The sequence below is a fragment of the Aotus nancymaae genome, unplaced genomic scaffold, assembly GCF_030222135.1.
Source record: "Aotus nancymaae isolate 86718 unplaced genomic scaffold, 86718_ANA_hifiasm-v0.15.2.pri h1tg000014l, whole genome shotgun sequence".
NCBI lineage: Eukaryota > Metazoa > Chordata > Mammalia > Primates > Aotidae > Aotus > Aotus nancymaae.
In genome coordinates this window covers 70,544,866-70,567,651 of record NW_026988425.1, presented here as the reverse complement: position 1 = coordinate 70,567,651, position 22,786 = coordinate 70,544,866, and the positions used below count along the sequence as shown (strand labels likewise).

At 33.8% G+C, this 22,786-nt stretch overlaps 1 protein-coding gene across 3 annotated transcripts in view; it reads left to right on the top strand.

Annotated features, from left to right (window-relative positions):
- The window catches only part of AP3B1 (adaptor related protein complex 3 subunit beta 1), a 285,248-nt gene that overhangs the window by 58,707 nt on the left and 203,755 nt on the right, over positions 1-22,786 (top strand). For all 3 annotated transcript variants that reach the window (XM_012462113.2, XM_012462114.3, XM_012462116.2), the window contains exons 4-7: positions 8,305-8,400; positions 9,014-9,174; positions 10,941-11,007; positions 21,403-21,585. In XM_012462113.2, coding sequence (XP_012317536.2) covers positions 8,305-8,400; positions 9,014-9,174; positions 10,941-11,007; positions 21,403-21,585 — 507 coding nt within the window. The remainder of the gene's footprint in view (positions 1-8,304; positions 8,401-9,013; positions 9,175-10,940; positions 11,008-21,402; positions 21,586-22,786) is intronic.

The following is a 22,786-nucleotide window of genomic DNA, read 5'->3' as shown; positions in this document are numbered from 1 at the left end:
CCAAAGCTAGGTTGCTTGGCATCAGAATCCATCTTAGCCCATTCAGCTCCATCTTTCCTGTGTGATGATTCCTTCCTCTCTTTTCTCTCTTAATATCGTTTACTCCTTATCAATGTCTGGTATTAGCTATCGTTTGGGAGGTACCTGGTATTGGCATTTTTAAAAAATGTTTTAGATACGGGTAGAAATGACCAAGTTCTTAGAAATTGGTGGTAAATTAGCTAGTTCCCTCAGGACTTCTAGTTCTTCTTGTAAACAAAAAATTCCATACTAATTATTGTTCCTTCAAAACTATTTTACTGTTCAATTAGTTATCAGTAGGAGAGCTTTTCCATTTGTTCATATTTCCCTTTACAGTTAGATTCTGGTATGCTGCCTAATGTTCTGTTGCAAAAATGTCAGTATAAACATAATTATTGGTCTATTTGTTTTGGATTTCTTTTGTTTAAATACCTTATTTTTTTTGAAACATGCTTGAGCCTTTAATGTTTTGGGAAAACTGACATAACGTTCTTAAAACTTATGTTCAGAAATTGATTTTTTCACTCCTCTCAAGTGCAAAATTTCATTTTTACATGTACATGCTGCTTTAGTCACACAGGTGAGCTGTACGTCATCTACCATTAAATGTCAAATGATACCAAAAGTGACCTAGTAAGCAATCAGTGGTTATAGTACAAAAATAATCAAAGGTTTAGTCAATAACTCATGAAGTTTGATGTACTAGTATTGATAAGCTAATTAAACAGATCTGTCTGTGTTCTTCCAGCCTACAGGGGCTCTGCTGTGATTAACTTTACAGCAAGGAGTGTTATAACATTGAATGAAAGTAACCGTTCAGAGAATGGTGTAGTCACGAAGCTTTAACTACTCCCATTTCTGGTCACAGAATGGTTTCAGGGAAAGTAGGCTTTCTTTGCACACCTGCAGCCAGTCAGTGCATAGGCCTCTTGTGGTCAGTATTGATTTATTCTTATAACAGAAGTAGAACAAATTTAGTGTTTTGCAACCTTCTGTGATTTAATATTGTTATGCTTTTTGCCATAACAGACACAGAAATCCTTCTCCAATAGTGAGTAATTATAGCAATGCCTGCTAGCTCAGCTGTGGTTCTGAATGTTTCAGTGTTGCCAATATAAACTCTGTTATATATTCTGGAGTTCATAATCCAGTTTTAAAAGCTGGCTGTACTTGGTGAGTAAAGGTGTTGCTGAGAAATAAATTGTAAGGGGATGAGGGAGAAGTGGGCCCATTCTTTTTCAAAACTTCCCAGAGAACTGTAGAGTGAGATCTGAATATAATTAGTAAAGAGAAATAATATTTTAAAAGAATATTTTAAAAACCAACCCAGCTGTGTTGGTGTGCACCTAGAGTCCCAATTATGAGGGAGGCTGAGGCAGGAGGATATCTTGAGCCCAGGAGTTTGAGGCCAGCTTGGGCAACAGAGACTTTCTTTAAACACACACACCTGCCCACTGATTTACACACCCCCCCCAGACCTACCCACACACCCACATACACCAAAAAACAACCAACCAAACAAAGGTTTTGGAGGCAGTTTTTCTAATACCTGATGTTTTCTTCATACTATGTTGGTGTCTTTCTAGACAACTTTGCTGTTTGGTGAATTATATCCACTGGTGTGGGCAGTTAGATTCCTGATGTAGCACTCTAATGGAAAATGTCTTAATTTTTTCCAGTCTACAGTTGGGCTGGAATATGATCCAGCTGACAAATATCGAGCTTTTACTATATGCCAGATAATGCAGTAGGTTTTTGCAATATACAGATAAATAAGGAGTGGTCATGCTAAATAGCCTCATGTTCGCTCCCAGGCAGATTGGAGAAATTACTTACTTAAATACATATTATGTGTTGATATGATATATTGAAACTGCTGTTAGTCAATCAACTACTGATATATTGATATATATATGATATATTGACTGCTGTTAATCAGTCAACCAAATGTTAATTGCTTTCTACAACTGCTGTATTCTTAGGAACTTTAAATCTAGTTGGGGAAAAAGTCATCTATCCTCAAACAGTTACAGAAGTACTTCTAAAACTGTGATCTAAGAATTTAAAAAAAATATTTACACTTAAATATAATCTGAAACATTAAGTATAGTTTAAATCATTTGGTTTCCATCTTATAAACTAGCATCACCTATTTTTGGAACCAATTTTTCATATTCTTGTGTAACATCACTTGGTTCCAAGTGATCATTTATAGGAACAGTGTTTCACAAATACGTGTATTTTGGGTTTGAAAAATTCTGAAGGTTGAGAAGCACCAGTTTTAACCAAGAAAGTATAAAGTGTCTAATTGTGAATATAGATGGAAAGTACATTGATAATAGAGATGGGGATCTATGGAATGAAGTCATTACTACCCTTTGCTACAGTTGTCAATTTCTTGTTGGATTTTTTAATAATAATACTGTAATGATGTGCTTTTCAAATGAGAAGATGTGCAATTGGGGGTAAAAAAAACAGTGATTTAAAACATTCTTCTTTTATAAATGTATATATTATAATAAATTTTTTCCTGCCTTAAAAGGTAAGAGCCACTATTAAGGACATTTTATTCTTAAATGGTTTAATTTATACTAGGTTATCAGATGCTCTTCGGGTCTCCTCTTTTGTTAGGGGTACCTTAATAGAAATATCTGAGGACTGCTGTCATAGACCACAACATGTAGTAGTTAGAAACATGCCCCTGTTTGCATTTTGATTCTGCTACTTGCTAGCTCTGTGACCTTGAGCAAGTTATATAAACCTCTGTGCCTTACTTTCCTCATCTTTGAGATGGAGATGATAATTGTACCTAGGATAGATATGAGAATTAAATGAGTAATATAATGTAGATGTAGGGCCTCACACATTTTAAGTGCTCAGTAAATTCTAGCTGGAAAGTTATAGCAGATTGAGGTGAAGAACAAAAGCTGTGACAGGCAGTTTTCCTTTCATGTTCTGTATTTCTTAACTAATTTTAATACTAGAGAAAGATACTTTTAGAAAAGAAAGGCTGAGGAACTTCTCCATATGAAAGAAGACTAATGAGACATGAAAACTTAAATATGATGCATGATCCCAGATCAGGAAAAATACTATAAATATAGGATGTTATTGAGAAATTCTAAATATGGATTATTTAGTAGATAATAGGATTGCAGAGATGTTACATTTCCTGAATTTTATAATTGTAATGTTAGCAATTAAAAAGCATAGATGAGGCCGGGCACGGTGGCTCACGCCTGTAATCCCAGCACTTTGGGAGGCTGAGGCAGGTGGATCACAAGGTCAAGAGATCGAGACCATCCTGGTCAACGTGGTGAAACCCCGTCTCTACTAAAAACACAAAAAATTAGCTGGGCATGGTGGCACATGCCTGTAATCCCAGCTACTCGAGAGGCTGAGGCAGGAGAATTCCCTGAACCCAGGAGGCGGAGGTTGCGGTGAGCTGAGATCGTGCCATTGCACTCCAGCCTGGGTAACAAGAGCGAAACTCCATCTCCAAAAAAAAAAGCATAGATGAAGGCAGCCAGGTGTGGTGGCTCACACCAGTAATCTCAGCACTTTGGAGGCTGAGGCGGGTGGATCACTTCAGGTCAGGAGTTCACGACTGGCCTGGCCAACATGGTGAAACCCGTCTCTATTAAAAATACAAAAATTAGCTGGGCGTGGTGGTGTGTGCCTGTGGTCCCAGCTACTTGGGAGGCTGAGGCAGAAAAATTACTTGAACCCAGGAGGCAGAGGCTGCAGTGAGCCAAGATTGCGCCACTGGGTGACAGAGTGAGACTCTGTCTCAAAAAGAAAGACAGAGAGAGAGAGAGAGAGAGGAAGAGAGAAAGAATATAAATGAAGGCTGTGTAAGGCTTCAGTGTACTAGTGCTGGAACTTTTCAGTAGTTTGTGTTGAAGGATGATATCTGAAATAAGACAATTTATTGCTTACTATAGGAAGGGACAACTATGCTTTTTAGGCATAGTTTCTCTGGGCATAGAGATTGCTGATGTTATTGTGGATTATTGGGAAGGGCAGTCTTTGGGGATTCATGAACTTTAAGGGTCCTAAGTGGGTTGATATCATCTGTAGATGTGTGATCATGTGGGTGAGGCTGCTCTTGATTGATTGGCACTCAGAGGTGGGTGTATGGTAATCCATTTGTTCCTGACTGGCTAACGTTTACAAGCAAGAGGCTGTCACACATTGGTTGACTTGAGAAAACGTGTTTATTTGGGTGAGTTTTTATTGTTCGGTTGAACAGGTTTAAAACGGTTCTGGCAGCTACACGTTGCCAAGGTACAGAAAAAGCTGTCTTTCCAAGGAATGTAGGAACTTAAAAACATTACCAGTTTGAATTTTTTTATATAATTAAAGAATTTAAAGTATTATAAGAATCACAGAAAGCACTATTATTTTGTTTCGAAGGCCATCTGGAAAGATGAGATTCACCCCTATTGTGAGAATATCTTTATTGTTTTGTCTGAACCCAAAGCAATTAATATTCATTTTAAGGTAATATAGAAAGATATAAAGCGGGAACATCACTGGTTAATATCAGCACACAGAGATAGTCACTGTTAACATTGCATTGTATAGATGTCTCAGTTTTGTGCTTACTTGGCTTGAATCTTAGCTCTTCTATTTAATAGATACTGTACTTTGGTCAAGTTACTTACCCTGTCTGTGTTTCAGTTTTCTTATCTGTAAAGTAAGAATAAATACTTGTTTATTGAGTTGTAAGGATAAAATGAGTTAATTTAAGTAAGACATTTAGAACAATATCTGACACATAGTTAATGCTACATATGGGATTTGCTATTATTACCATATTATGTTCATTTTAAGACATTCGTTTGCTATTTTAAGGTTACCACAATTGGGATTTAACTTAACTGGTGGTGATTCTGATGGGCAGGTTTTTTTGTTTGTTTATTGTTGTTCTTTCCTTTGTGGTCCATAACATAATGGTGTGTTTTTCAATTGATGGTCTTAGATTGCATAAAATACAGTATGTAGGCATCTATATTTTTAAATACAGAAATGAGATGATACAATACATACTGTTTTATATCTTTAAAAAATCTTAGGCCAGGTGCGGTGGCTCACACCTATAATCTCAGCACTTTGGGAGGGCCAGGCGGGCAGATCACCTGAGGCCAGGAGTTTAAGACCAGCTGGCCAACATGGTGAAACCCTGTCTCTCCTAAACATACAAAAGTTAGCCAGGTGTAGTGGTGTGCTCCTGTAATCCCAGCTACTCAGGAGGTTGAGACAGGAGAATCACTTGTACCTGGGAGGCAGAGGTTGCAGTGAGCCCCAAGATCACGCCACTGCACTCTAGCCTGGGTGACAGAGCGAGACTCTGTTTAAAAAAAAAAAAAGCTTTTACAAGGACATATTTTCTTTTTTGAGATGGTGTCTCACTCTCTCACCCAAGCTGGGGTGCAGTGGTATGATCTCAGCTTGCTGCAACCTCTGTTTCCTGGGTTCCAGCAATTCTCCTGCCTCAACCTCCTGAGTGGCTGGGATTACAGGCATGCGCCAATGTGCCCGGTTAATTTTTTTGCATTTTTAGTAGAGATGGGGTTTTACTATGTTGGCCACACTGGTCTTGAACTCCTGACCTCGAGTGATTCACCCGCCTTGGCCTTCCAAAGTGCTGAAATTACAGGCGTGAGCCACTGCGCCCGGCCACAAGGACTTATTTTCAATGTCATACAGATTTACTTAATTTTGCATAGTGACTGAATGGTATAGTGTTTTTTGGATGTACTGTCACTTGTTTACTGTTCATCTATTAGGACATTTTATTGTTTAATTTCTGCTCTTGAGGAAGATTTTAATAAGTGGAACTTGGGGAAGTAGGATAACTTGGGATAACCTGAGTGGAGATTGAGATAAAATATGCAAGTTATATTTGGGAACTATTTCTGTTTGACTAGAAAGGAAGTTTGGGACAGATTATAAACTGTATTCAGTACTAGGTTAAGAGCTTTAGATTTTGTTTTTAAGGTTTTGTGGAGCCATCCAACATTGAAGAGTAATTGGAAAAAAGTTTTTAAATTTCATTTATAACTCTGTCCATATAGTATAGATGAATGGATTGATATCAACTTAAAATGGTTGTGTTTAACATTTTTATTAATGATGAAGATGTACAAAGTTTGCTCATTAAGTTTTTATTTCTACTTATGAATTGTGAAATAGGTTGGATTATAAAATTATGGTACCAAATTATCTTAACAAGGTGACAAGATGGATTGAATCTAAATTGTTGACAATTTCTATAGATAAATGGAAAATTTTGCCTTTCATTTAAAAGAAATTTTTAAAAATTCCATGAGGACAGTTGCTTAAGGACAGTTTGATTTTGAGTTGGTCAGCAGTACATTTGGCAAAGGTATGTAGTTTTAATTGAGAATTAATTATATCTATGGAAGTAGCTCATCTGGAGCAAGTTCTTATCAATTTTGTTCTGTTTAGATTTTATTTGTAGTTTGTAGTGCCACACTGAAAAAAATTGGAGTGTGTTTAGGAAAGAACAAACAGGATGGTAGAGGAACTCAAAGCTGTTATGTTTCAAGAGAAATTAGGGTACAAGGAAGGAAGGTTATGACAGTTGTCTCTAAAGTAGTCCAAATTGGTTAATATGACTTGAAATATGATCCAGCGTAGTACTGTTTTGTATTTCCAGCATCAATTCCAGCTGTCTCCAACTTTTTTTCCTCATTTCCTATGTTTGTTGAGTATTTAACTTTTATATTTTACAAATTTTAAATTTTTGAGACAGAGTCTCTCTCCAATTGCCCAGGCTGGAGTTCAGTGGTACAATCCTGACTCACTGCAGCTTTGATCTCCCAGGCTCAGGTGATTTTCCCATCTCAGCCTCTCAAGTAGTTGGGACTATAGGGACATACCACCACGGCTGGTGAATTTTTTTTTTTTTTTTTTTTTTGTATTTTTACTAGAGATGAGGTTTCATCATGTTGCCCAGACTGGTCTTGAGCTCCTGGACTCAGACAGTCTGCCTGCCTCAGCCTCCCAAAGTGCTGGGATTACAGATGTGAGCCACCGTGCCTGGCTGAGTACATAACTTTTAGGTATATACTATGCTGGCATCTTAGAATGATAATCAGGGATGCGAGGATATTTGAGAAGGTAGATACAGACTATAAATAGTGCTGGCAGGAAGCAATGGATGAATTTCAACTCAAATTCTAGTTTGTTTGTTTTTTTCTGTTAAAAATTTTCTTGTAAACTTAGTGATGAAATTGACTTTAAAAATTGTTTTCAAGGCTGGGCACAGTGGCTCATGCCTGTAACCCCTGCGCTTTGGGAGGTTGAGATGGAAGGACCAGTTAAGCCCAGGAGTTTGAGACCAGTCTGGGGAGGCAACCTAGGGAGACCCAGTCTCTACAGGATATTAAGAAAACAGCTGGGTGTGGTGGTGCATGCCTGTAATTCCAGCTACTGGAGAGGCTGAGGTTGGAGGATGACATGAGCCCAGGAGGTTGAGGCTGCAGTGAGCCCTGATTGTGCTATTGCACTGCAGCCGGTGCAACAAAGCAAGACCGTGTCTCAGAAAAAAATCAGAAAAACAAAAAACCATTTGCAGAACATACATTCAATCTTTTTGAGTTTTTATTATGTTAAGTTGGTATTAATAGTCACACATTATTCTTGCTAGACTGAAAATACCATGTAATACATGTTGAAATGTGAGTATTACCATATAAATCAGAGTTGGAGCTCTGGGCTCTTTTGACAGATGAGAAAACAAGTTCCCATAACATATAATTAGTGGCTTGGACCCAAATTCTTTCTCTTATTGTTATTTTTTAAAAAGATAGGGTCTCACTATGTTGGCCCCGATGGCCTCTGACTCCTGGTCTCAAGTGATCCGCCTGCCTCAACCTTCTGCGTAGCTGGGACTACAAGCATGCACACCATGCCTGGCTTCTTTATTTTTATCCTTCATTTTGAAAATATTTTTACAATGTAGTTAATATTCTTACATGAGATCTGTTCAGGGATTTTTTTTATTCCCTTCAAGAGGAAGGGACACTTTGACAGGCTATTGCTATTGTGTATAGGACTATTAAAATGCTTACTTTAAAAGCTTTTTCTGTTGCTACTTATTATCCCACAAAATATTATTTTTATTTTGTGACCTTAGATGTGACCAGATTTAGTTGTTTACTTGAGAAAAACTGAGCGTGGATTTTGGTATAGCAAATATTGAGTGTTAAATTTTCACTCTGGCTAGGAATAAATGATTTTTTTTTTTAACAGATCAAGAAGTTGGTATATGTTTACCTGGTTCGATATGCTGAAGAACAGCAGGATCTTGCACTCCTGTCCATAAGCACTTTTCAGCGAGCTCTGAAGGTAAATAATGGAGTGAGTAGGCAAATAGCTACAAGGTTTCTGCAGAGTTGGAAGTGTGTCATTTAAAGAAGTGGAGCAGTAATCCACTAAATAGCACGGTAGTGTCTTGAAAGAGTTAAAAGGCCTCCTAGAGTGCCTACTCAATACACTTAGAAAATAGTTTATATAACCAGCTGAAACCTTACTGTATATGTTGCAGCTTCTATATGTTTGTTTATATTCAATATAATTATTTGTATGCTTCAAAGAGCTGTTTATCATTATACTAGTTGTTGAAAGTATGCAAAGGGGGTTATAAGACATTTTTAAACATAAAATTGTTGACTTGCAGCATTTTATTATTATGAAATCATAAAAACCCAGCCTATTTAGTAATAAATGATCAACTAGAATTATAACTATTTATTTTCTTTAAAACATTGTTAAAGAAATAAACATTTATTTATTTCTGTCTTTCTCCATTTTCATATACTGGTTGTTCATTTTAAATTAAGTAGCTTTCTTTTGCTATTGTTATATTACACCCTTTAAACACCTATTAACTGTGCCTTAAAGATGTCTTTAAAATACTGTATAGTTGAAATTCTGGTGAATATTTTTGCACTATTTTTAGGACCCAAACCAACTAATTCGTGCAAGTGCTTTGAGAGTTCTTTCAAGTATTAGAGTGCCAATTATTGTACCTATCATGATGCTTGCTATTAAGGAAGCTTCTGCTGACTTATCACCATATGTTAGGAAGAATGCAGCCCATGCAATACAAAAATTATACAGGTAGGTGCATTGTTAACAATATACCAAAGATCTCTAATGTTACATGGAATATTATAGACCACAGAGGCTTATTTTATTAGCTCTTTTAACTAGCCTGTTCTTGTACTAAGTAAATCCGATGACTGTATGATGGTATTTTCCCCCCTGCAAACATTCCTTGCACATCTTTAATTTTGTGTTGGTTATAGAGACCCCATGCAGGTTTTATTTGTGAGGCTGTTAGAGCCTGTGATAGTTTATAGATTTTATAACATAAAAATAATCATAATTTGAATTCTCATTTATATAGTCTGTCTCATGTACACATATATGCTTGTATTATTAGAAAATTGAGATTTTTTTTTTTTTTCTGTTTAGGGTAGAATCTTAAGTGTGTGATCCTCTCAACTCACTATTTTGTTTTCCCTTCTTCCATCTTTGTTCCTACTGCTCCCTTCCTTGTCTAATTATTTTCCAGAGCTTTTTTATTAAGTAATTTTTAAAAGTGTAGTGATTTTGAAATATAGTGCTATACCCTGTCTGTATATTTTAGAAATGTTATGCAATATTATACAATGCCCTGATCTCTGTGGAAAAATTTACTGTCCATGTAGAATTTTCTACAACAATTTGATATTATTTTTGGCTACCATTTATTCCTCAAAGTTTTTGAGACTGTCCTCTGTTTCTGGTGTTGTATTCACAGTATTATGCTATGTGTATTTAGATGTATGAAAACAGTGCGGGATGTGGCACTTAATTATGAATAGCATATCACGTATTTGAGTAAGAAAGTCAAAGACATGCCAAATAATTAAAGGCAATCTATAACTGAATAAGATATTAGCACTTGATATATATGTATATACAAAGGCACACTAGCAATGTCTTTGATAGGACAGGGACCAAAGCTTATCATACTGTGCTACCAGAAAGTAAAGATGTAATGAGATGGGATTGGTAGTGGGATACCGTTTTGAGAAGGAAGACTTAAGCTAAAATTTGAAATAATTAAAAAGTTTGTCCAGATAATTATAATGTTTAATAATAAATGCATATGTTTGTAAAATGTGAAATCTCATATTCCTACGTTAACCACCAAAGTTTTGTCATGCTTCTCACTCACCTTTTCACCTTAAACTTATGGCGTAAGATCCACGCTCACTGTAATGGTTTAAAAGTCCTTCTATCACTGGGCTCCAGTATGTTCAGGCCTCAATGTTTGCCTCTTCTTGCCTTGAATTTATAATCTGTTAGTATTCTATATCAAATGTTTTAATCTCATTACTTATTTTTCTTAGTTTTAGTTGGCAGATTTTGTAATGCGTGTCTCTATCAGTGAATTAGTATGATATAAAATTCTTATTTGGAAATTCTCCATATTTGTTTTTGGCAAGTATGTATTCCTAGTAAACTAATGACTGCTGGCTTGTTATTTTTTTCCTCCCAGTTGAAAAAAGAGTTTGTGGTTTATCTACTTAGAGTTACTTTCTTGAAGTTTTCCAACTCTTTTAGAAGTGAACTTGTTCTTTCAGTACTTTCTTAACTAAACCATTGCTATCTGGCTTAGTTAATATAAGCAGTATTAGAGGGAAAGATTAGGGCACATTCATGAGAAAAACCATCCCATTTTACATTAAATTTGTTTTTTCTTTATTTCTAACTTATAATAATTCTTGCTCTCTTTTCCCTCTTTAAAAACTTCTCAGCATCCTTGAAATGGTGAGCATCATTTAAAGCTGGAATTAAAGGGAAAAATTAATATAAGTTCTTTTTATATTTTTTAGCCTTGATCCAGAGCAAAAGGAAATGTTAATTGAAGTAATTGAAAAACTTCTGAAAGATAAAAGCACCGTAAGTAATGTATTTTTATGTCATTGAAGTAAAAATGTGCTTTATTTACATAGTATCATTTACCATTGTATGTTTTATATCATTATTGATTTCAAAATCGTATAAATATTAATGGCACTCAGGCCATTTTTGAAGAACAAAAATTTTCATGTAATGCGAAAGATTGCATTTGGAGTTTTAGATTGTTAGGTGTTTCTTCATCAGAGTCTGAAAAAAGACAAATTGGGAAAAAAGTCTTTTCTTTAACCCGTGGCTAAATGGTTAACTGGTTTTTGTGTTGAAGTTTCTGTTTTAAGCAGTGATTTATTACGATTGTAAAAGGCCGAATCACCTGGGAACAAATAATTATCTTAAGGTGAAGTACTAAGAGGGATTGCAGAGATACTGAGAAATCAGGACGAGGGGCAAGTGTTTTAATAGTATAAATGTGCTTTGTAAAAAGTACTAAAACATTTTCATATGTACAGACTGTTTTTATTGGCTGGTAAGAATTATCTTATTGGCTAAAATGAGTCCTGTTTTAGGAGCTTGTGTATCCCTTTCTCCATCCTTCCATACCCCCATATTTTTGTATATAGTGACATACATGGTGAGATCAAGGAATAGAAGTGACCCATGGAGATGTGAGTTTCCAGTGTACTACTATCTTAGATGGGGCTTTTGTACCCACTTTATATGTTTCAAAACTACTGAGAAAGAGATTCCAGCTCGTTTTAGGATTCTATCATCAGGGAGTATTTACTGTCTATGCATAGCAGCTATCTAATATAGCAGCCACTAGCCCCATGTAGCTGTAGCTATTGGTTTATGGCTTAGCATTTGATCTGTCTTGGATAATGTTCAATATAAATTTGATTAGATAGAATGTGTATTCTGCTGTTATTGAGTGTTCTATGTTATCTGTTTTATCAGACATCTGTTTTTTAGTGTTGTTCAAATCTACTTTACTGATCTTATGCCTGTTTGTTCTATTCATTATTGAAAATAGGGTATGAAGTCTGTTTAATTAGGTCAGTGTTTGCTTCATCTATTTAGGAGCTTGGATGTTTGGTGCATATATGTTTATAATTTTTAAAAAATCTTCCTTTTGTCATTGTAAAACGTTCCTCTTTATCTCTAGTAACATTTTTTGTTTTAAAGTCTGTTTTACCTGTTATAAATACTACTTTTTTAGCTTTTTTGTGGTTAATGTTTCTATTATGTATCTTTTTCCATCCTTTTACTTTCTGCCTGTTTATATTTTTGCATCTAATGTATGTCTACATAGACAGCATATAGTTGGCTCTTATCTTTTTATCCAGTCTGGCAATATGTGCTTTTAATTGGAATGTTTAATCCGTTCAGACTTACTGTTGTTGTTAATATAGTTGGATTTTAAGCTGTCATTTTACTTGCTTTTCTATGTTTCATGTCTTTTTTGTTCCTCATTTCTCCTTTACTGCTTTTTCTTGGATTAAGTGAATATGTTCTAGTGAACATTTTAATTCTTTTCATGATTTTTTTCACTATACATTTTTGAAAATACTGTCTTATAAATGGAGATTATACTTGTAGTTTCATTCCTAGACCATTTAGTAAATTTTTGTTAGTCTGGAATGTACCAGAAATCATTATTGCATTTCTTCTGTGCATAGTTGGTATAATGTAGGAGGTAACCAAATATAGATTGATTATAAATGAAGATAGAGAAAATAAATTTGATTCCTTTTTGTCTTCTGTATGACAGCCATGCTATCTGTCAGATATGAAGTCAATATTATTAACATTACAGTTAACTTGATTTTAATAATTAAAAAATATTTAGTTTTTTTTTTTCTATTATAAATACAAGAGATTGGCTAAGTACTGTGAAGAATAGTAAGATCTACAAGAAGCAGATCTCTCATTTGAATGTAGTTTACCATCATTTCTGCTACATTATAGACTAAGAGAAATTGTTGGATGGCCTGGGAATGAACTCTCTCTATGTAATATGTTCATGTCTTCCCAGACAGGATAGGTAAAAACAATAGTGGCTTCATGTCTGAGCATCTGCCACTTAGTATGTGTACCAATTCTTTACGAGTTTTAGTCTCCAGATTTGTAGGGTTTATGATATCTAATTTATAAACTTGCTGTCTGTGTTAAAGGAAAGAACTATTGTATCTAAAACCCTCAGCACAGTGCCTAACACCACATGTTGTTAAAAATTCCAAATAAGAAATAAGTACTCAAAAAGGAGTGTAAAGAATACAATATCTGTGTAAAATTGGAATGTCTGTTTGCAAAATACACTACAAAGAAAAAAATATTGAATACTTGTTCATCATAGGTATTTAATATTTGTTGAATGACTGTTGAATTAACTTGTTACATTCTTGGTGATAGTAATTAAGCATGTAGTATTATTTTTAATGTCTCCCCCACCCTCCTGCAATGGTTTCATGCTCAGTGTTCATAGGTAGATCCTTGGGGACTTTGGTGACCTGTCCTTTATGAGGCACTCATTTTCCCTAACGTGTTATATACTATATGTTCATTTTGTAAAAAATTAAGAATACGTATTTCTTTTTCTGTCTGTAGTGAAAAACAAAGTTTTTACTGATATTTGTAGTTCTGGCGGTATAGCACAGAGTTCCTTCTAGCCTCTTTACTTTTTATATTTGTAACTTTTTATTCAACATTAAGAAATGTGACTCTGGCCAAGCACTGTGGTTCATGCCTGTAATCCTAGCACTTTGGGAGGCCAAGGCAGGTGGATTGCTTGAGCCCAGGAGTCGCAGACCAGCCTGGGCAACATAGTGAAACCCTATCTCTGCAAAAAAATAAAAAGAAGAAAAACAAAAATGAAAACAAGAAACCTGGCTCCCATTTCCACAATCTATTTACATTTTTGCTGAGTCCCAGAATCTAAACTGTTCCTTCAGAATTGCTAACGCTATCCCTCTGTGGGGATGTTTGTTTAGAGTTGTTTGTATCTTTATTCTTATTTCTTTAATGCCATGGTAAATCAATATTGCTTCAATTATTTCTATCTTTGAACTCATTATATTGGTATATAAGAAAGCTATTGGTTTTTTTTTGAATGATAAATTTTAATTTTTTCATTCATCCTCCTTGGATTTTTTTTTTTTTTGCATGGCAAAGCGTCTTTACTTTTAAATGATTGTCAGTATACCAAGTAGTAACATGTAACAAGTTCTTGAATTCTGTCTTCTTTGAGTAACTAAAAGTGGCCCGAACAATTACACTAGTGTTCATTGTTCTAATCGCTAGCAGGAATGGACTACTTTAAGGCTGTTTGCTGTTTCACACAGGTTACAAATAACTGTTTACTACTTTTTCATGGATAAAATGCCCCAGATCTTCAAGAAAGCATTAGGGAAAAATGTTTTATTCCTTTCTTTCTTCAAATAATTAGTTATTTTTTTAAAAACTAGATCTTGGAAAGAAAAAATCAGCTTTGGTGTATATGTTGTTTGAACTAAAAAGCATAGGAAAACAGATAACATATACCTGTTAAATTTCTAAGAAATATAAGGTAAAAAGGTGAAATCTTTAGATAAATTCTTAAGTCTGTACTATAAAGCTAGATTTTCTACTCTCCTAAAAGAGAAAAGACCTGCTATAAAATATACAGAAATAATATGTTTTATAATAGTATAACTTGAGCTTTGCTAAAACTTCATAAGGGCATCTAAAATGCCAGTCTATGGAAAAAACATTTATTTCTGCTTCTCCTATCCATTCATGTGGTAGTTTTCTTGGATTTCTGACCAGATGTCACAGAAAAAGGCCAAGACTTCACCCCTCTTCTGCCTAAACTACTTCAGGATGGTTCTCTTCTCCTGGGTCTGTCTCTCTCTACTTTAGTGCTACAGCTGCCTTGAGATCCCAGGGCATCAGCCTCGTTGGCCTTGAACTCTTTCTCCCTCTGCAGGCAGTATTGTTCAAAAAAAATCACCTTGAGCTGCTGCTCTGGCCTGCTTCTGCCTCTGGTTCTTTCACTGCAGGTCTCAGACACCCTTTTCAGGAACCTGCAGCAGCTACTGGATCCCCTGAGACTGACTGGCCATGATAGTGCCGACTCTGAGACTGGCCATATAACATTGACTCTGAGTCAGAAACAGGTGGCCTAACTTTCTTTTTTTTTTTTTTTAGAGAATGAGTTATATCTGCAAATAGAGATGTTTTACTTCCTCTTTTTCAATTCCTAGAACTCTGATTTCTCTTGTCTAATTATATTGGTTAGTGCCATCATTACAGTTGTGTTCAATAGTAGTGGAGATGGTGGGCATTTTTGCCTTATTTCAGTCTAAAGGAAGTGCTTGCATTGTGTTTGCGTTAAGAAAGCTGTTGGCCCTGAAGATTTTCTTTCTTTTTTTTAAGATGGGGTTTCACCATGTTGGTCAGGCTGGTCTTGAACTTCTGACCTCAGGTGATCCGCCCGCTGTGGCCTCCAAAGTGCTTGAATTACAGGTGTGAGCCACCACGCCCAGCGGAAGATTTTCTTTTTAGCTTTGAAATATAGGACTTTTGCAAGGTACTTCAGGATTACTTGATATGGGTCAATTGTTTTTCTTTGGTACTCAGTGAGTACTTTCAAAATGGAGATTCAGAATTTATATTATCTCTGGCAAAGTGGTTTTTTTTTTAAAAGATTATTGTTTTAAATATTAATTCTCTTATTTTTTTCTTCTTCAGGGATTCCTGTTTTATGCACATTGGATCTTCTTTGTCTGTTTTACATTCCAACCATTATGTCTCTAAACGTCTTTGCTTCTTTCTTTATCTCATTTTTATTCTTTTGGCTCTTTTTCTATCTTTTTTAATACCCCTTATTAAATTTTCATTCAGTAATTTTATTCAAAGGGCACCTTGCGATTTAGTCTTCATGTCTGATTATTTTTGCCCTCTTGATTTCTTTCCTAGTGTCAATCAATCCTGATTTCTTTAATTTATAACTTTAAAAAATTTATAATTTATATTTTTCCTATCATCAAATGCTTTTTTCAAATGTATTTAATTCATTTTTAAGTGTTAGGTTGTCTCCTTTTGCTTCATCATTTATATTTCTTTGTGGGTAATTTTCACCAGTTGAATTGTTTTGATTTTCATTTTCTGTTTTTAGTACTCATAGATTACTTGCATCTTATTATTTCTTAGGACAGGATTGGTGATTTGATTTTGAGGTAGCTTGCAAGATTCCTAGTACAAGAGCGCCCTCTCTGTTAGAATTGCAAAGTATGTTTTCTTAGTAGGTGGCTTTTTGGTGGGAGGGCATGCATAGGAACAGTATATGTCCCCAAACTATTTTGAGATATATTTTGTAGCAGCCTAAATTTTTCTCTTTTTTTCTTTTCTTTTTTTTTCTTTTTCTTTTCGACAGGGTCTTACTCTGTCACCTAGGGCTGGAGTGCAGTGGTGTGATCATAGCTAACTGTACCCTCGATCTCCCCAGCACAAGCAATCCTCTTGTCTCAGCCTCCTGAGTAGATGGGACTGTAGACATGCACCACCATGCCCAGCTAATTAAAACAATTTTTTTGTAAAGACAGTGTCCCACTGTGTTGCCCAGGCTAGTTCATGAACTCCTGTGCTCAAGTGATCTTGCTTTGGTCTTACAAAGTGTTGGGATTACAGACGTGAGCCACTGCACCCAGCCCCTCTTATTTCCTTTTTCCTGTTATCTCACAGATTCTAAAGGACTGCTCTCCCCTTACTTTTTTTTTTTTTTTTTCACGCTTGTATCATGAAAGGGAGGAATTAGTTTTGTTTTTTTTTTTCAATGAGGCCGTTGTAGAAAGGGATAGTTTCAAGGAGGAAACTGAGGCTGTTGTAGATAGGGATAGTTTCAAGGAGGAAATTAGAAAACCTAATTTCCTCCTTGAAACTATCCCTATCTACAGCAGCCTCATTGAATCATCTTCTCTTTCAAGTCTCTTCCTTATAGTCTGTTCTTATCTACCAAGAATCTTTCCTAGTATTTTCACACTTAGGGTGTTCTTTCTCTTTCCGTTGTTGATTTTAGTTTACTTTTAGGCCCACCACTATCTTCTGCCTGCTTTGTTCCAGGCAGTTTTTTTCTATATTGTTATAAGTCTTTGTGAAGTTTTGTGATACAAGCATGAAAATAATTACCTGGAATTTAGAGTTTATATTTCTACTTATATATAATTTGATGTTTAGAGATTCTCTGTTTTGAAGTTAGGCTTAAAGCATAGGTTTTGGTCTTTTGTTGTTATTTTTGTTTTTGTATTTGGGTTGGGAGATTCAGACTTACTTGGGCACCATTAACTTGTCTACCCAGTATTTAAATTGGCTGTGCTTTGAGAATGTTTACTGATAATTTTTCCTTTGGTATGATTATAAGCCATTGTAGGAAAGTTAAAAATATTCTACACAGATATATGTGGATCATATCTTAATTATTACCTTTTTTAGGTCACATGTAATTATTAATTGAAGAAAGATGGGTACATCTCTCCCCTGTCCCCTACCACCAAATTTGTAATGTCAGTCTTGACATTTAAAATCAATAGAGTTGATTTTAAAAATCGACTTTCATTTAAAAAATCTCCCAATTAAATGTACCAGGTCTAATTTATTTCTACATTTTGAAAAGGAATTTTTTTGCTGCCAGCAGCAGTTTTTGGGATCATTACTACAGCGATGACATTGGTGTGGCTGCTGATACATATACATTTGAAAAATGTTGATCTATTAAACTCTCTTCATTTAACCCCTGTTGGTTTTGAGGCATACCATCTGTTGCTTCTTTTAGGTATTTGCTTTCAATTGAGATCCCAAAGAAAATTAGTTCCATAATTCTCATTTTTAAGAAAGGTGGAATTGTTCCACCTCAAGAAAGGTAGAATTATAAACATATTAAAATATAATAGAATAGCTTTTCAGTTGTACTAAAGACTAGTATTCGTCATATGAATAGTTCTTTCCTAAAAAACCAGTCACTTGGGGTTTAGGAGTACAGTTATGGTAACATAAGTGTATGAATATTTTAGTTTTATTTAGGTAAACTGTAGAAACCTTACAACTGTAGGCAATGAACTTAAAAGGGAATGTCTAATCTATATTCTGTCATCTCCAATCAACCGTTACAATTTTTCTTTATATAATTTTTATTGTATATTCTTCAATTTTATATCATTTTCATCTACCTTCTCGGTGTCTCCTAAACACATTCCTACTTTACTTAAAGCCTTCTCTAGTGTTCACATATGAATTAATTTTTAAAATTAATAACACTTTCTCTTATTTTTTTTTAAAAATGTAGCAATCCATATTTGTTGACACATTCTTTTCTTTAGAACTCTTCAGAAGCAGAGTGGTATTTATTTCCTTTTCAAGTTAATTCTAAAGAAATCCTTTTGAAAACATTTAACTGTCTAATAGAAAACAGTTTCTTAGGAAAACAAATTAGGTCAGTGTCTGCTGAAAAATCGATTTATTTATATATTTTTGATGGCATAACATTTCTTCTTTTTAATTTTTGCTACAAAATTATGTTTAATGAATGGAATGGTAAGTTTATAGCTAAACTGTAGGGATAAAACACAATTTTATAAGTTATTGATTTAATGTTGGTAAAAGCCCCACTGTTATGTGCAAAAAACACACCCCTGAGTTTGTGCAGATGTTTTATTGTGATAGATCTATTATCCAGCTATTAGAAGATAAATGACTGATCTTTCCCATTTTCCATGCCTCAAGAAAATTGAAATAAGAAGGGGAATATCATTTGGGCTGTATGATTAGGGCAGGTTGGATGGCCATTAATTTAAGGGAAGAAAATCTTGGCAGCATTGGCCAACTTATACCATATTATCAATCAAACCTTGATGCACTTCTTGTGATGACCCAGCACTCTTAGGTTTTTGCAATGTTAATTAGAATTCATGACAAAATAGATGCAAGGAAACGTTTTGTACCCTTCATAATTTTATAGAAAATTTATTGTTATTAGAGGAACCATTTGCTTAGTGTGATTTTTTTCATTACCAGCTTGTCAACTAGCATAGATAATCTAGAGAAAATATGAACTCCATAGATGGGGTGTCACTTTTGTTGATGGTTCATGTAGTTTACCTTGGAGCACAGCTAATGGCTGAAGTTCATAGCAACAGCACAGAAAAACGTGGCAACCAAGGGAAGATAAATGAACCATGTTTATTGCTTTAATATAAAAAATACATAAATGGAAAACTGCATTTGAATTTGATGAGCTCATTGCTAGTTTTGTTGGAGTGATTTATTTTTCCTCTTATATGAAAAGCTACTATTGACACAGTGAGATGGAAATTAACTGTCTGTTTTTTGGAAACCAATATTTTTGGTTTTAATATCTGAGTAGATCATTTAATTTTAATTCTGAATGTTTTATAGAATATTGAACATTTAATAAACCAAAATCAATAATTTTCCTTGTAGTGTTTAGCCCAGGGTCAGATTGTTAAAACTATATGATTAAGTATCTAAAATGATCAGTTTTGTTTTATAAAGGTGCTCTCTTTATATGCTTTTTAATTATTTTGATGTTTTCTGAAACTTTATTTGTAGTTATATAATTAATGATATTTGTTAGTACCTTAGAAGGTGTTAGTACTTTAGAATTATTGTGTACCTGTAGCTCTTGGTTTAATGAATTTAATATTGTGTGGTAGCTGATTTTCTGTTTAATCGTTTAGTGTCGAAACACATTTGGAAGAAAATAATTGCTAAGACAGAATAACTTGATTTTACATAGTATTTTAAAAATTGAAACTGTGAATTACCCATTAGTTTCATGGATCATTTTATTTTAAGTACTATCCTTTATTGTTACACTTTAACCCCCTTTGCCAATTGATACTGATATTAATAGAAGGTTGATAATACATACAACATATGTAAATGTTTATGTCTGACAATGAGTTATTCTATAGTTTAATGTCATAAACATAGTTGTTGTAAGATATATTTAAATGATACTAATTGTCACTTTATAGAAATGTAATTATTACAAAATATAATTTCTGAAGAAATTATGTCTTATGCAGAAGACATCAAAATGTGATTGAAAACATGAGCTTAACTTCCTTGCCATATCTTTAACAAATAGAAAATTATATGTATAATACATTTTTATATAGTTCACACAAATAATCAATTCTGTGCTTTTTCGATTGAGGTGCATACATGCTGGGACCAGCAGGCACCAGTACATGGGTAGGGCTGGAGTCAATAAATGCAGCTTCACGTTTATACTGATTGGTAATTCAGAAAATCCCCACAGGACTTGAAACTTGTTTAGCATAATAGCGAGTCTATATTCTGAGCTGTTTTCTTTCAATTGTATTGTTGGTTGCATATTAATAAACTAAATGTCAGCCAAGTAGAGGGACAAACACTCAAAATATGAATATCATTGTATCTAATATTTTTCAAAAAGTACCATTTCAGTAAGTTATATTTCCATTTAATTGCTTATTTTAAGTCATTGGGGAAATTTTAGACACTAAAATGAAGATCCCTAGTGTTCAGATAGAATATGGTATTAATTTGTTTTTCAAAACTGTATTATATTGTGGGCTAACTGCATATATATCATTTGTACATATATAGAAGCATTTGTATATTATATATTCTGCTTAGTTTGTATCTTTAGAGTAAAGGAATCTTAATGTTACCACTTTGTAAAACCATGACAGTTCAGAAACTAACATTATGATTCATTAATTGGTCTTGGAAAAGCTGCCTTTTGTTAGTAATATATTATTCCAACTTATACACATTATTATAAAAGTGGTAAGACCCCAGGTGATGTTCTAAAATTTCAGCCAGTTTGTTTTCTTTGTAAATAAATTATATTGGGTAAAAACAGGTGGATTAAGATGTATATGATTTGAAAGTGTTCTTATATTAAAAACATTTATGAATTTCTCATACACTTTTTAATGTAAGTTCATTGTAGAATTATTGTCATTCTCATTTTAAACTGACACAATGTGATCTTTGTTACTGTCTTGATTCTTTTTCTGAATATTGCTGTGAACAAAGTATTGAATTTTTAGATAAGAATTTAGGTTAGGTTTAAACATGAAAAATATGCATGAGTAAAGTTTAATCCCCATATGAATAATTTATTGAAATTTAACCTGATGAAATAAAAACATCAGAATATACCTCTCTTCAGAATACTATTAGCTTTCTAGACATATTAGAACTATTAAAATTATCCTTTGAAGAACAGGCACTTTAAACTTTGTTTTTCAAACATGAACATTCATTTTAATTGAATGACTGAATACTTTAATATTGATTGTCATGAAACTGATTACACCACTATAATGCCTGAGTAAGATCTTTGATGTGGGGGAGAAACATTTTTTAATAAGTTACTATTTATTTCTTTTGTAGTTGGTAGCTGGCAGTGTTGTGATGGCTTTTGAAGAAGTATGCCCAGACAGAATAGATCTGATTCATAAGAATTACCGCAAGCTATGTAACTTACTAATCGATGTTGAAGAGTGGGGCCAGGTTGTCATAATCCACATGCTAACTCGATATGCTCGGACACAGTTTGTCAGCCCTTGGAAAGAGGTAAGTGTTGAGCAGTCTTCCACTTTCAAGTATACTAAGAGAATGGATTAGCTTTTTAAAACTTGTGCAAAAAATTAGGAGTAGTAAAATAGAGAAATCTGCATATTTAAGGAAGACTCATTGGTCTCATGTTCTTTTACTAAAGCAGACAACCAATATAAATGCAAGAATAATTGTCCATTGTTTTGGCACTGATTGATACATATTTAGTGGTGTAATATGTATATACACTTTTAATTTGATACTGGCAAGAGACCCTTGTTGAGAAGCAGCATGGTACAGTGTTTAGAGTGACATTGCCAAACCATGGATTTTTTTGGTTACTAGTTACTTTCACACCTTTGAGCCCCAGCTATTACAGGTACTCATTTGTAAGAAAGTAGGTGATGTGATTCTAAGCATGTGAATTTATACCCAAAGTAATTAATTTCTTGTCTTTATAGATAAATATCGTTGAACTTTTAAACTACTTTTTTTTGGTTTTGTATTTATAAAATGTCTGTGTTCTTCTCTTCACTTTAGCTGGTAGCATTTAGTAAAATTAATAATTTAAGTGAAGCTATTTGTTTTCTTTGTGCAGATTAACATTTGAAGCACACCTTATTCTTTTCATCATATTGACAATTTAGAAAATTTTATCATATAGCTTGTAATTAAGATCCTTAGGCTGTATGCATTTAAGATGGAAGTTATTTTTAAACTAGTTTAAAGAAATCCTTAAATGTTATAAGAATAGCACATTGATTCTTATCTTTTGACGTCTTTTTAAAATACAGTATTACAGATTTTAAAAACCAATTTATGTAAAAAAAAAAATAATTTTTAAAAGCCCGTTATATCAAAGTGTTCTGTATACATACTTAGTATAGGCCTTGAGTGCCTAGTACATCTTGCTTTTGTTAATTAGAAAAATGTAAATGACATGGAAAAATGTTTATGATACATGCTTTAAATGACACATCGTTTGCAAATTATTATAAAATGTTGATCAATATCTTCTATATTGACATAGCATTAAAAACTATTTAAAAATTTTAATACTTCTTTATCTAGAAGACAGTAATACTGATTTCCATCTCACTTTTAATATTAACAAAATAATTATTATCCTTAAAAATTAAAGTATGTTTTGAATTATTAATATATAGAAGTCTTGTTACATGGTGCTTTTAAATTGTTGAACTTTTACTATCCTTGTGAA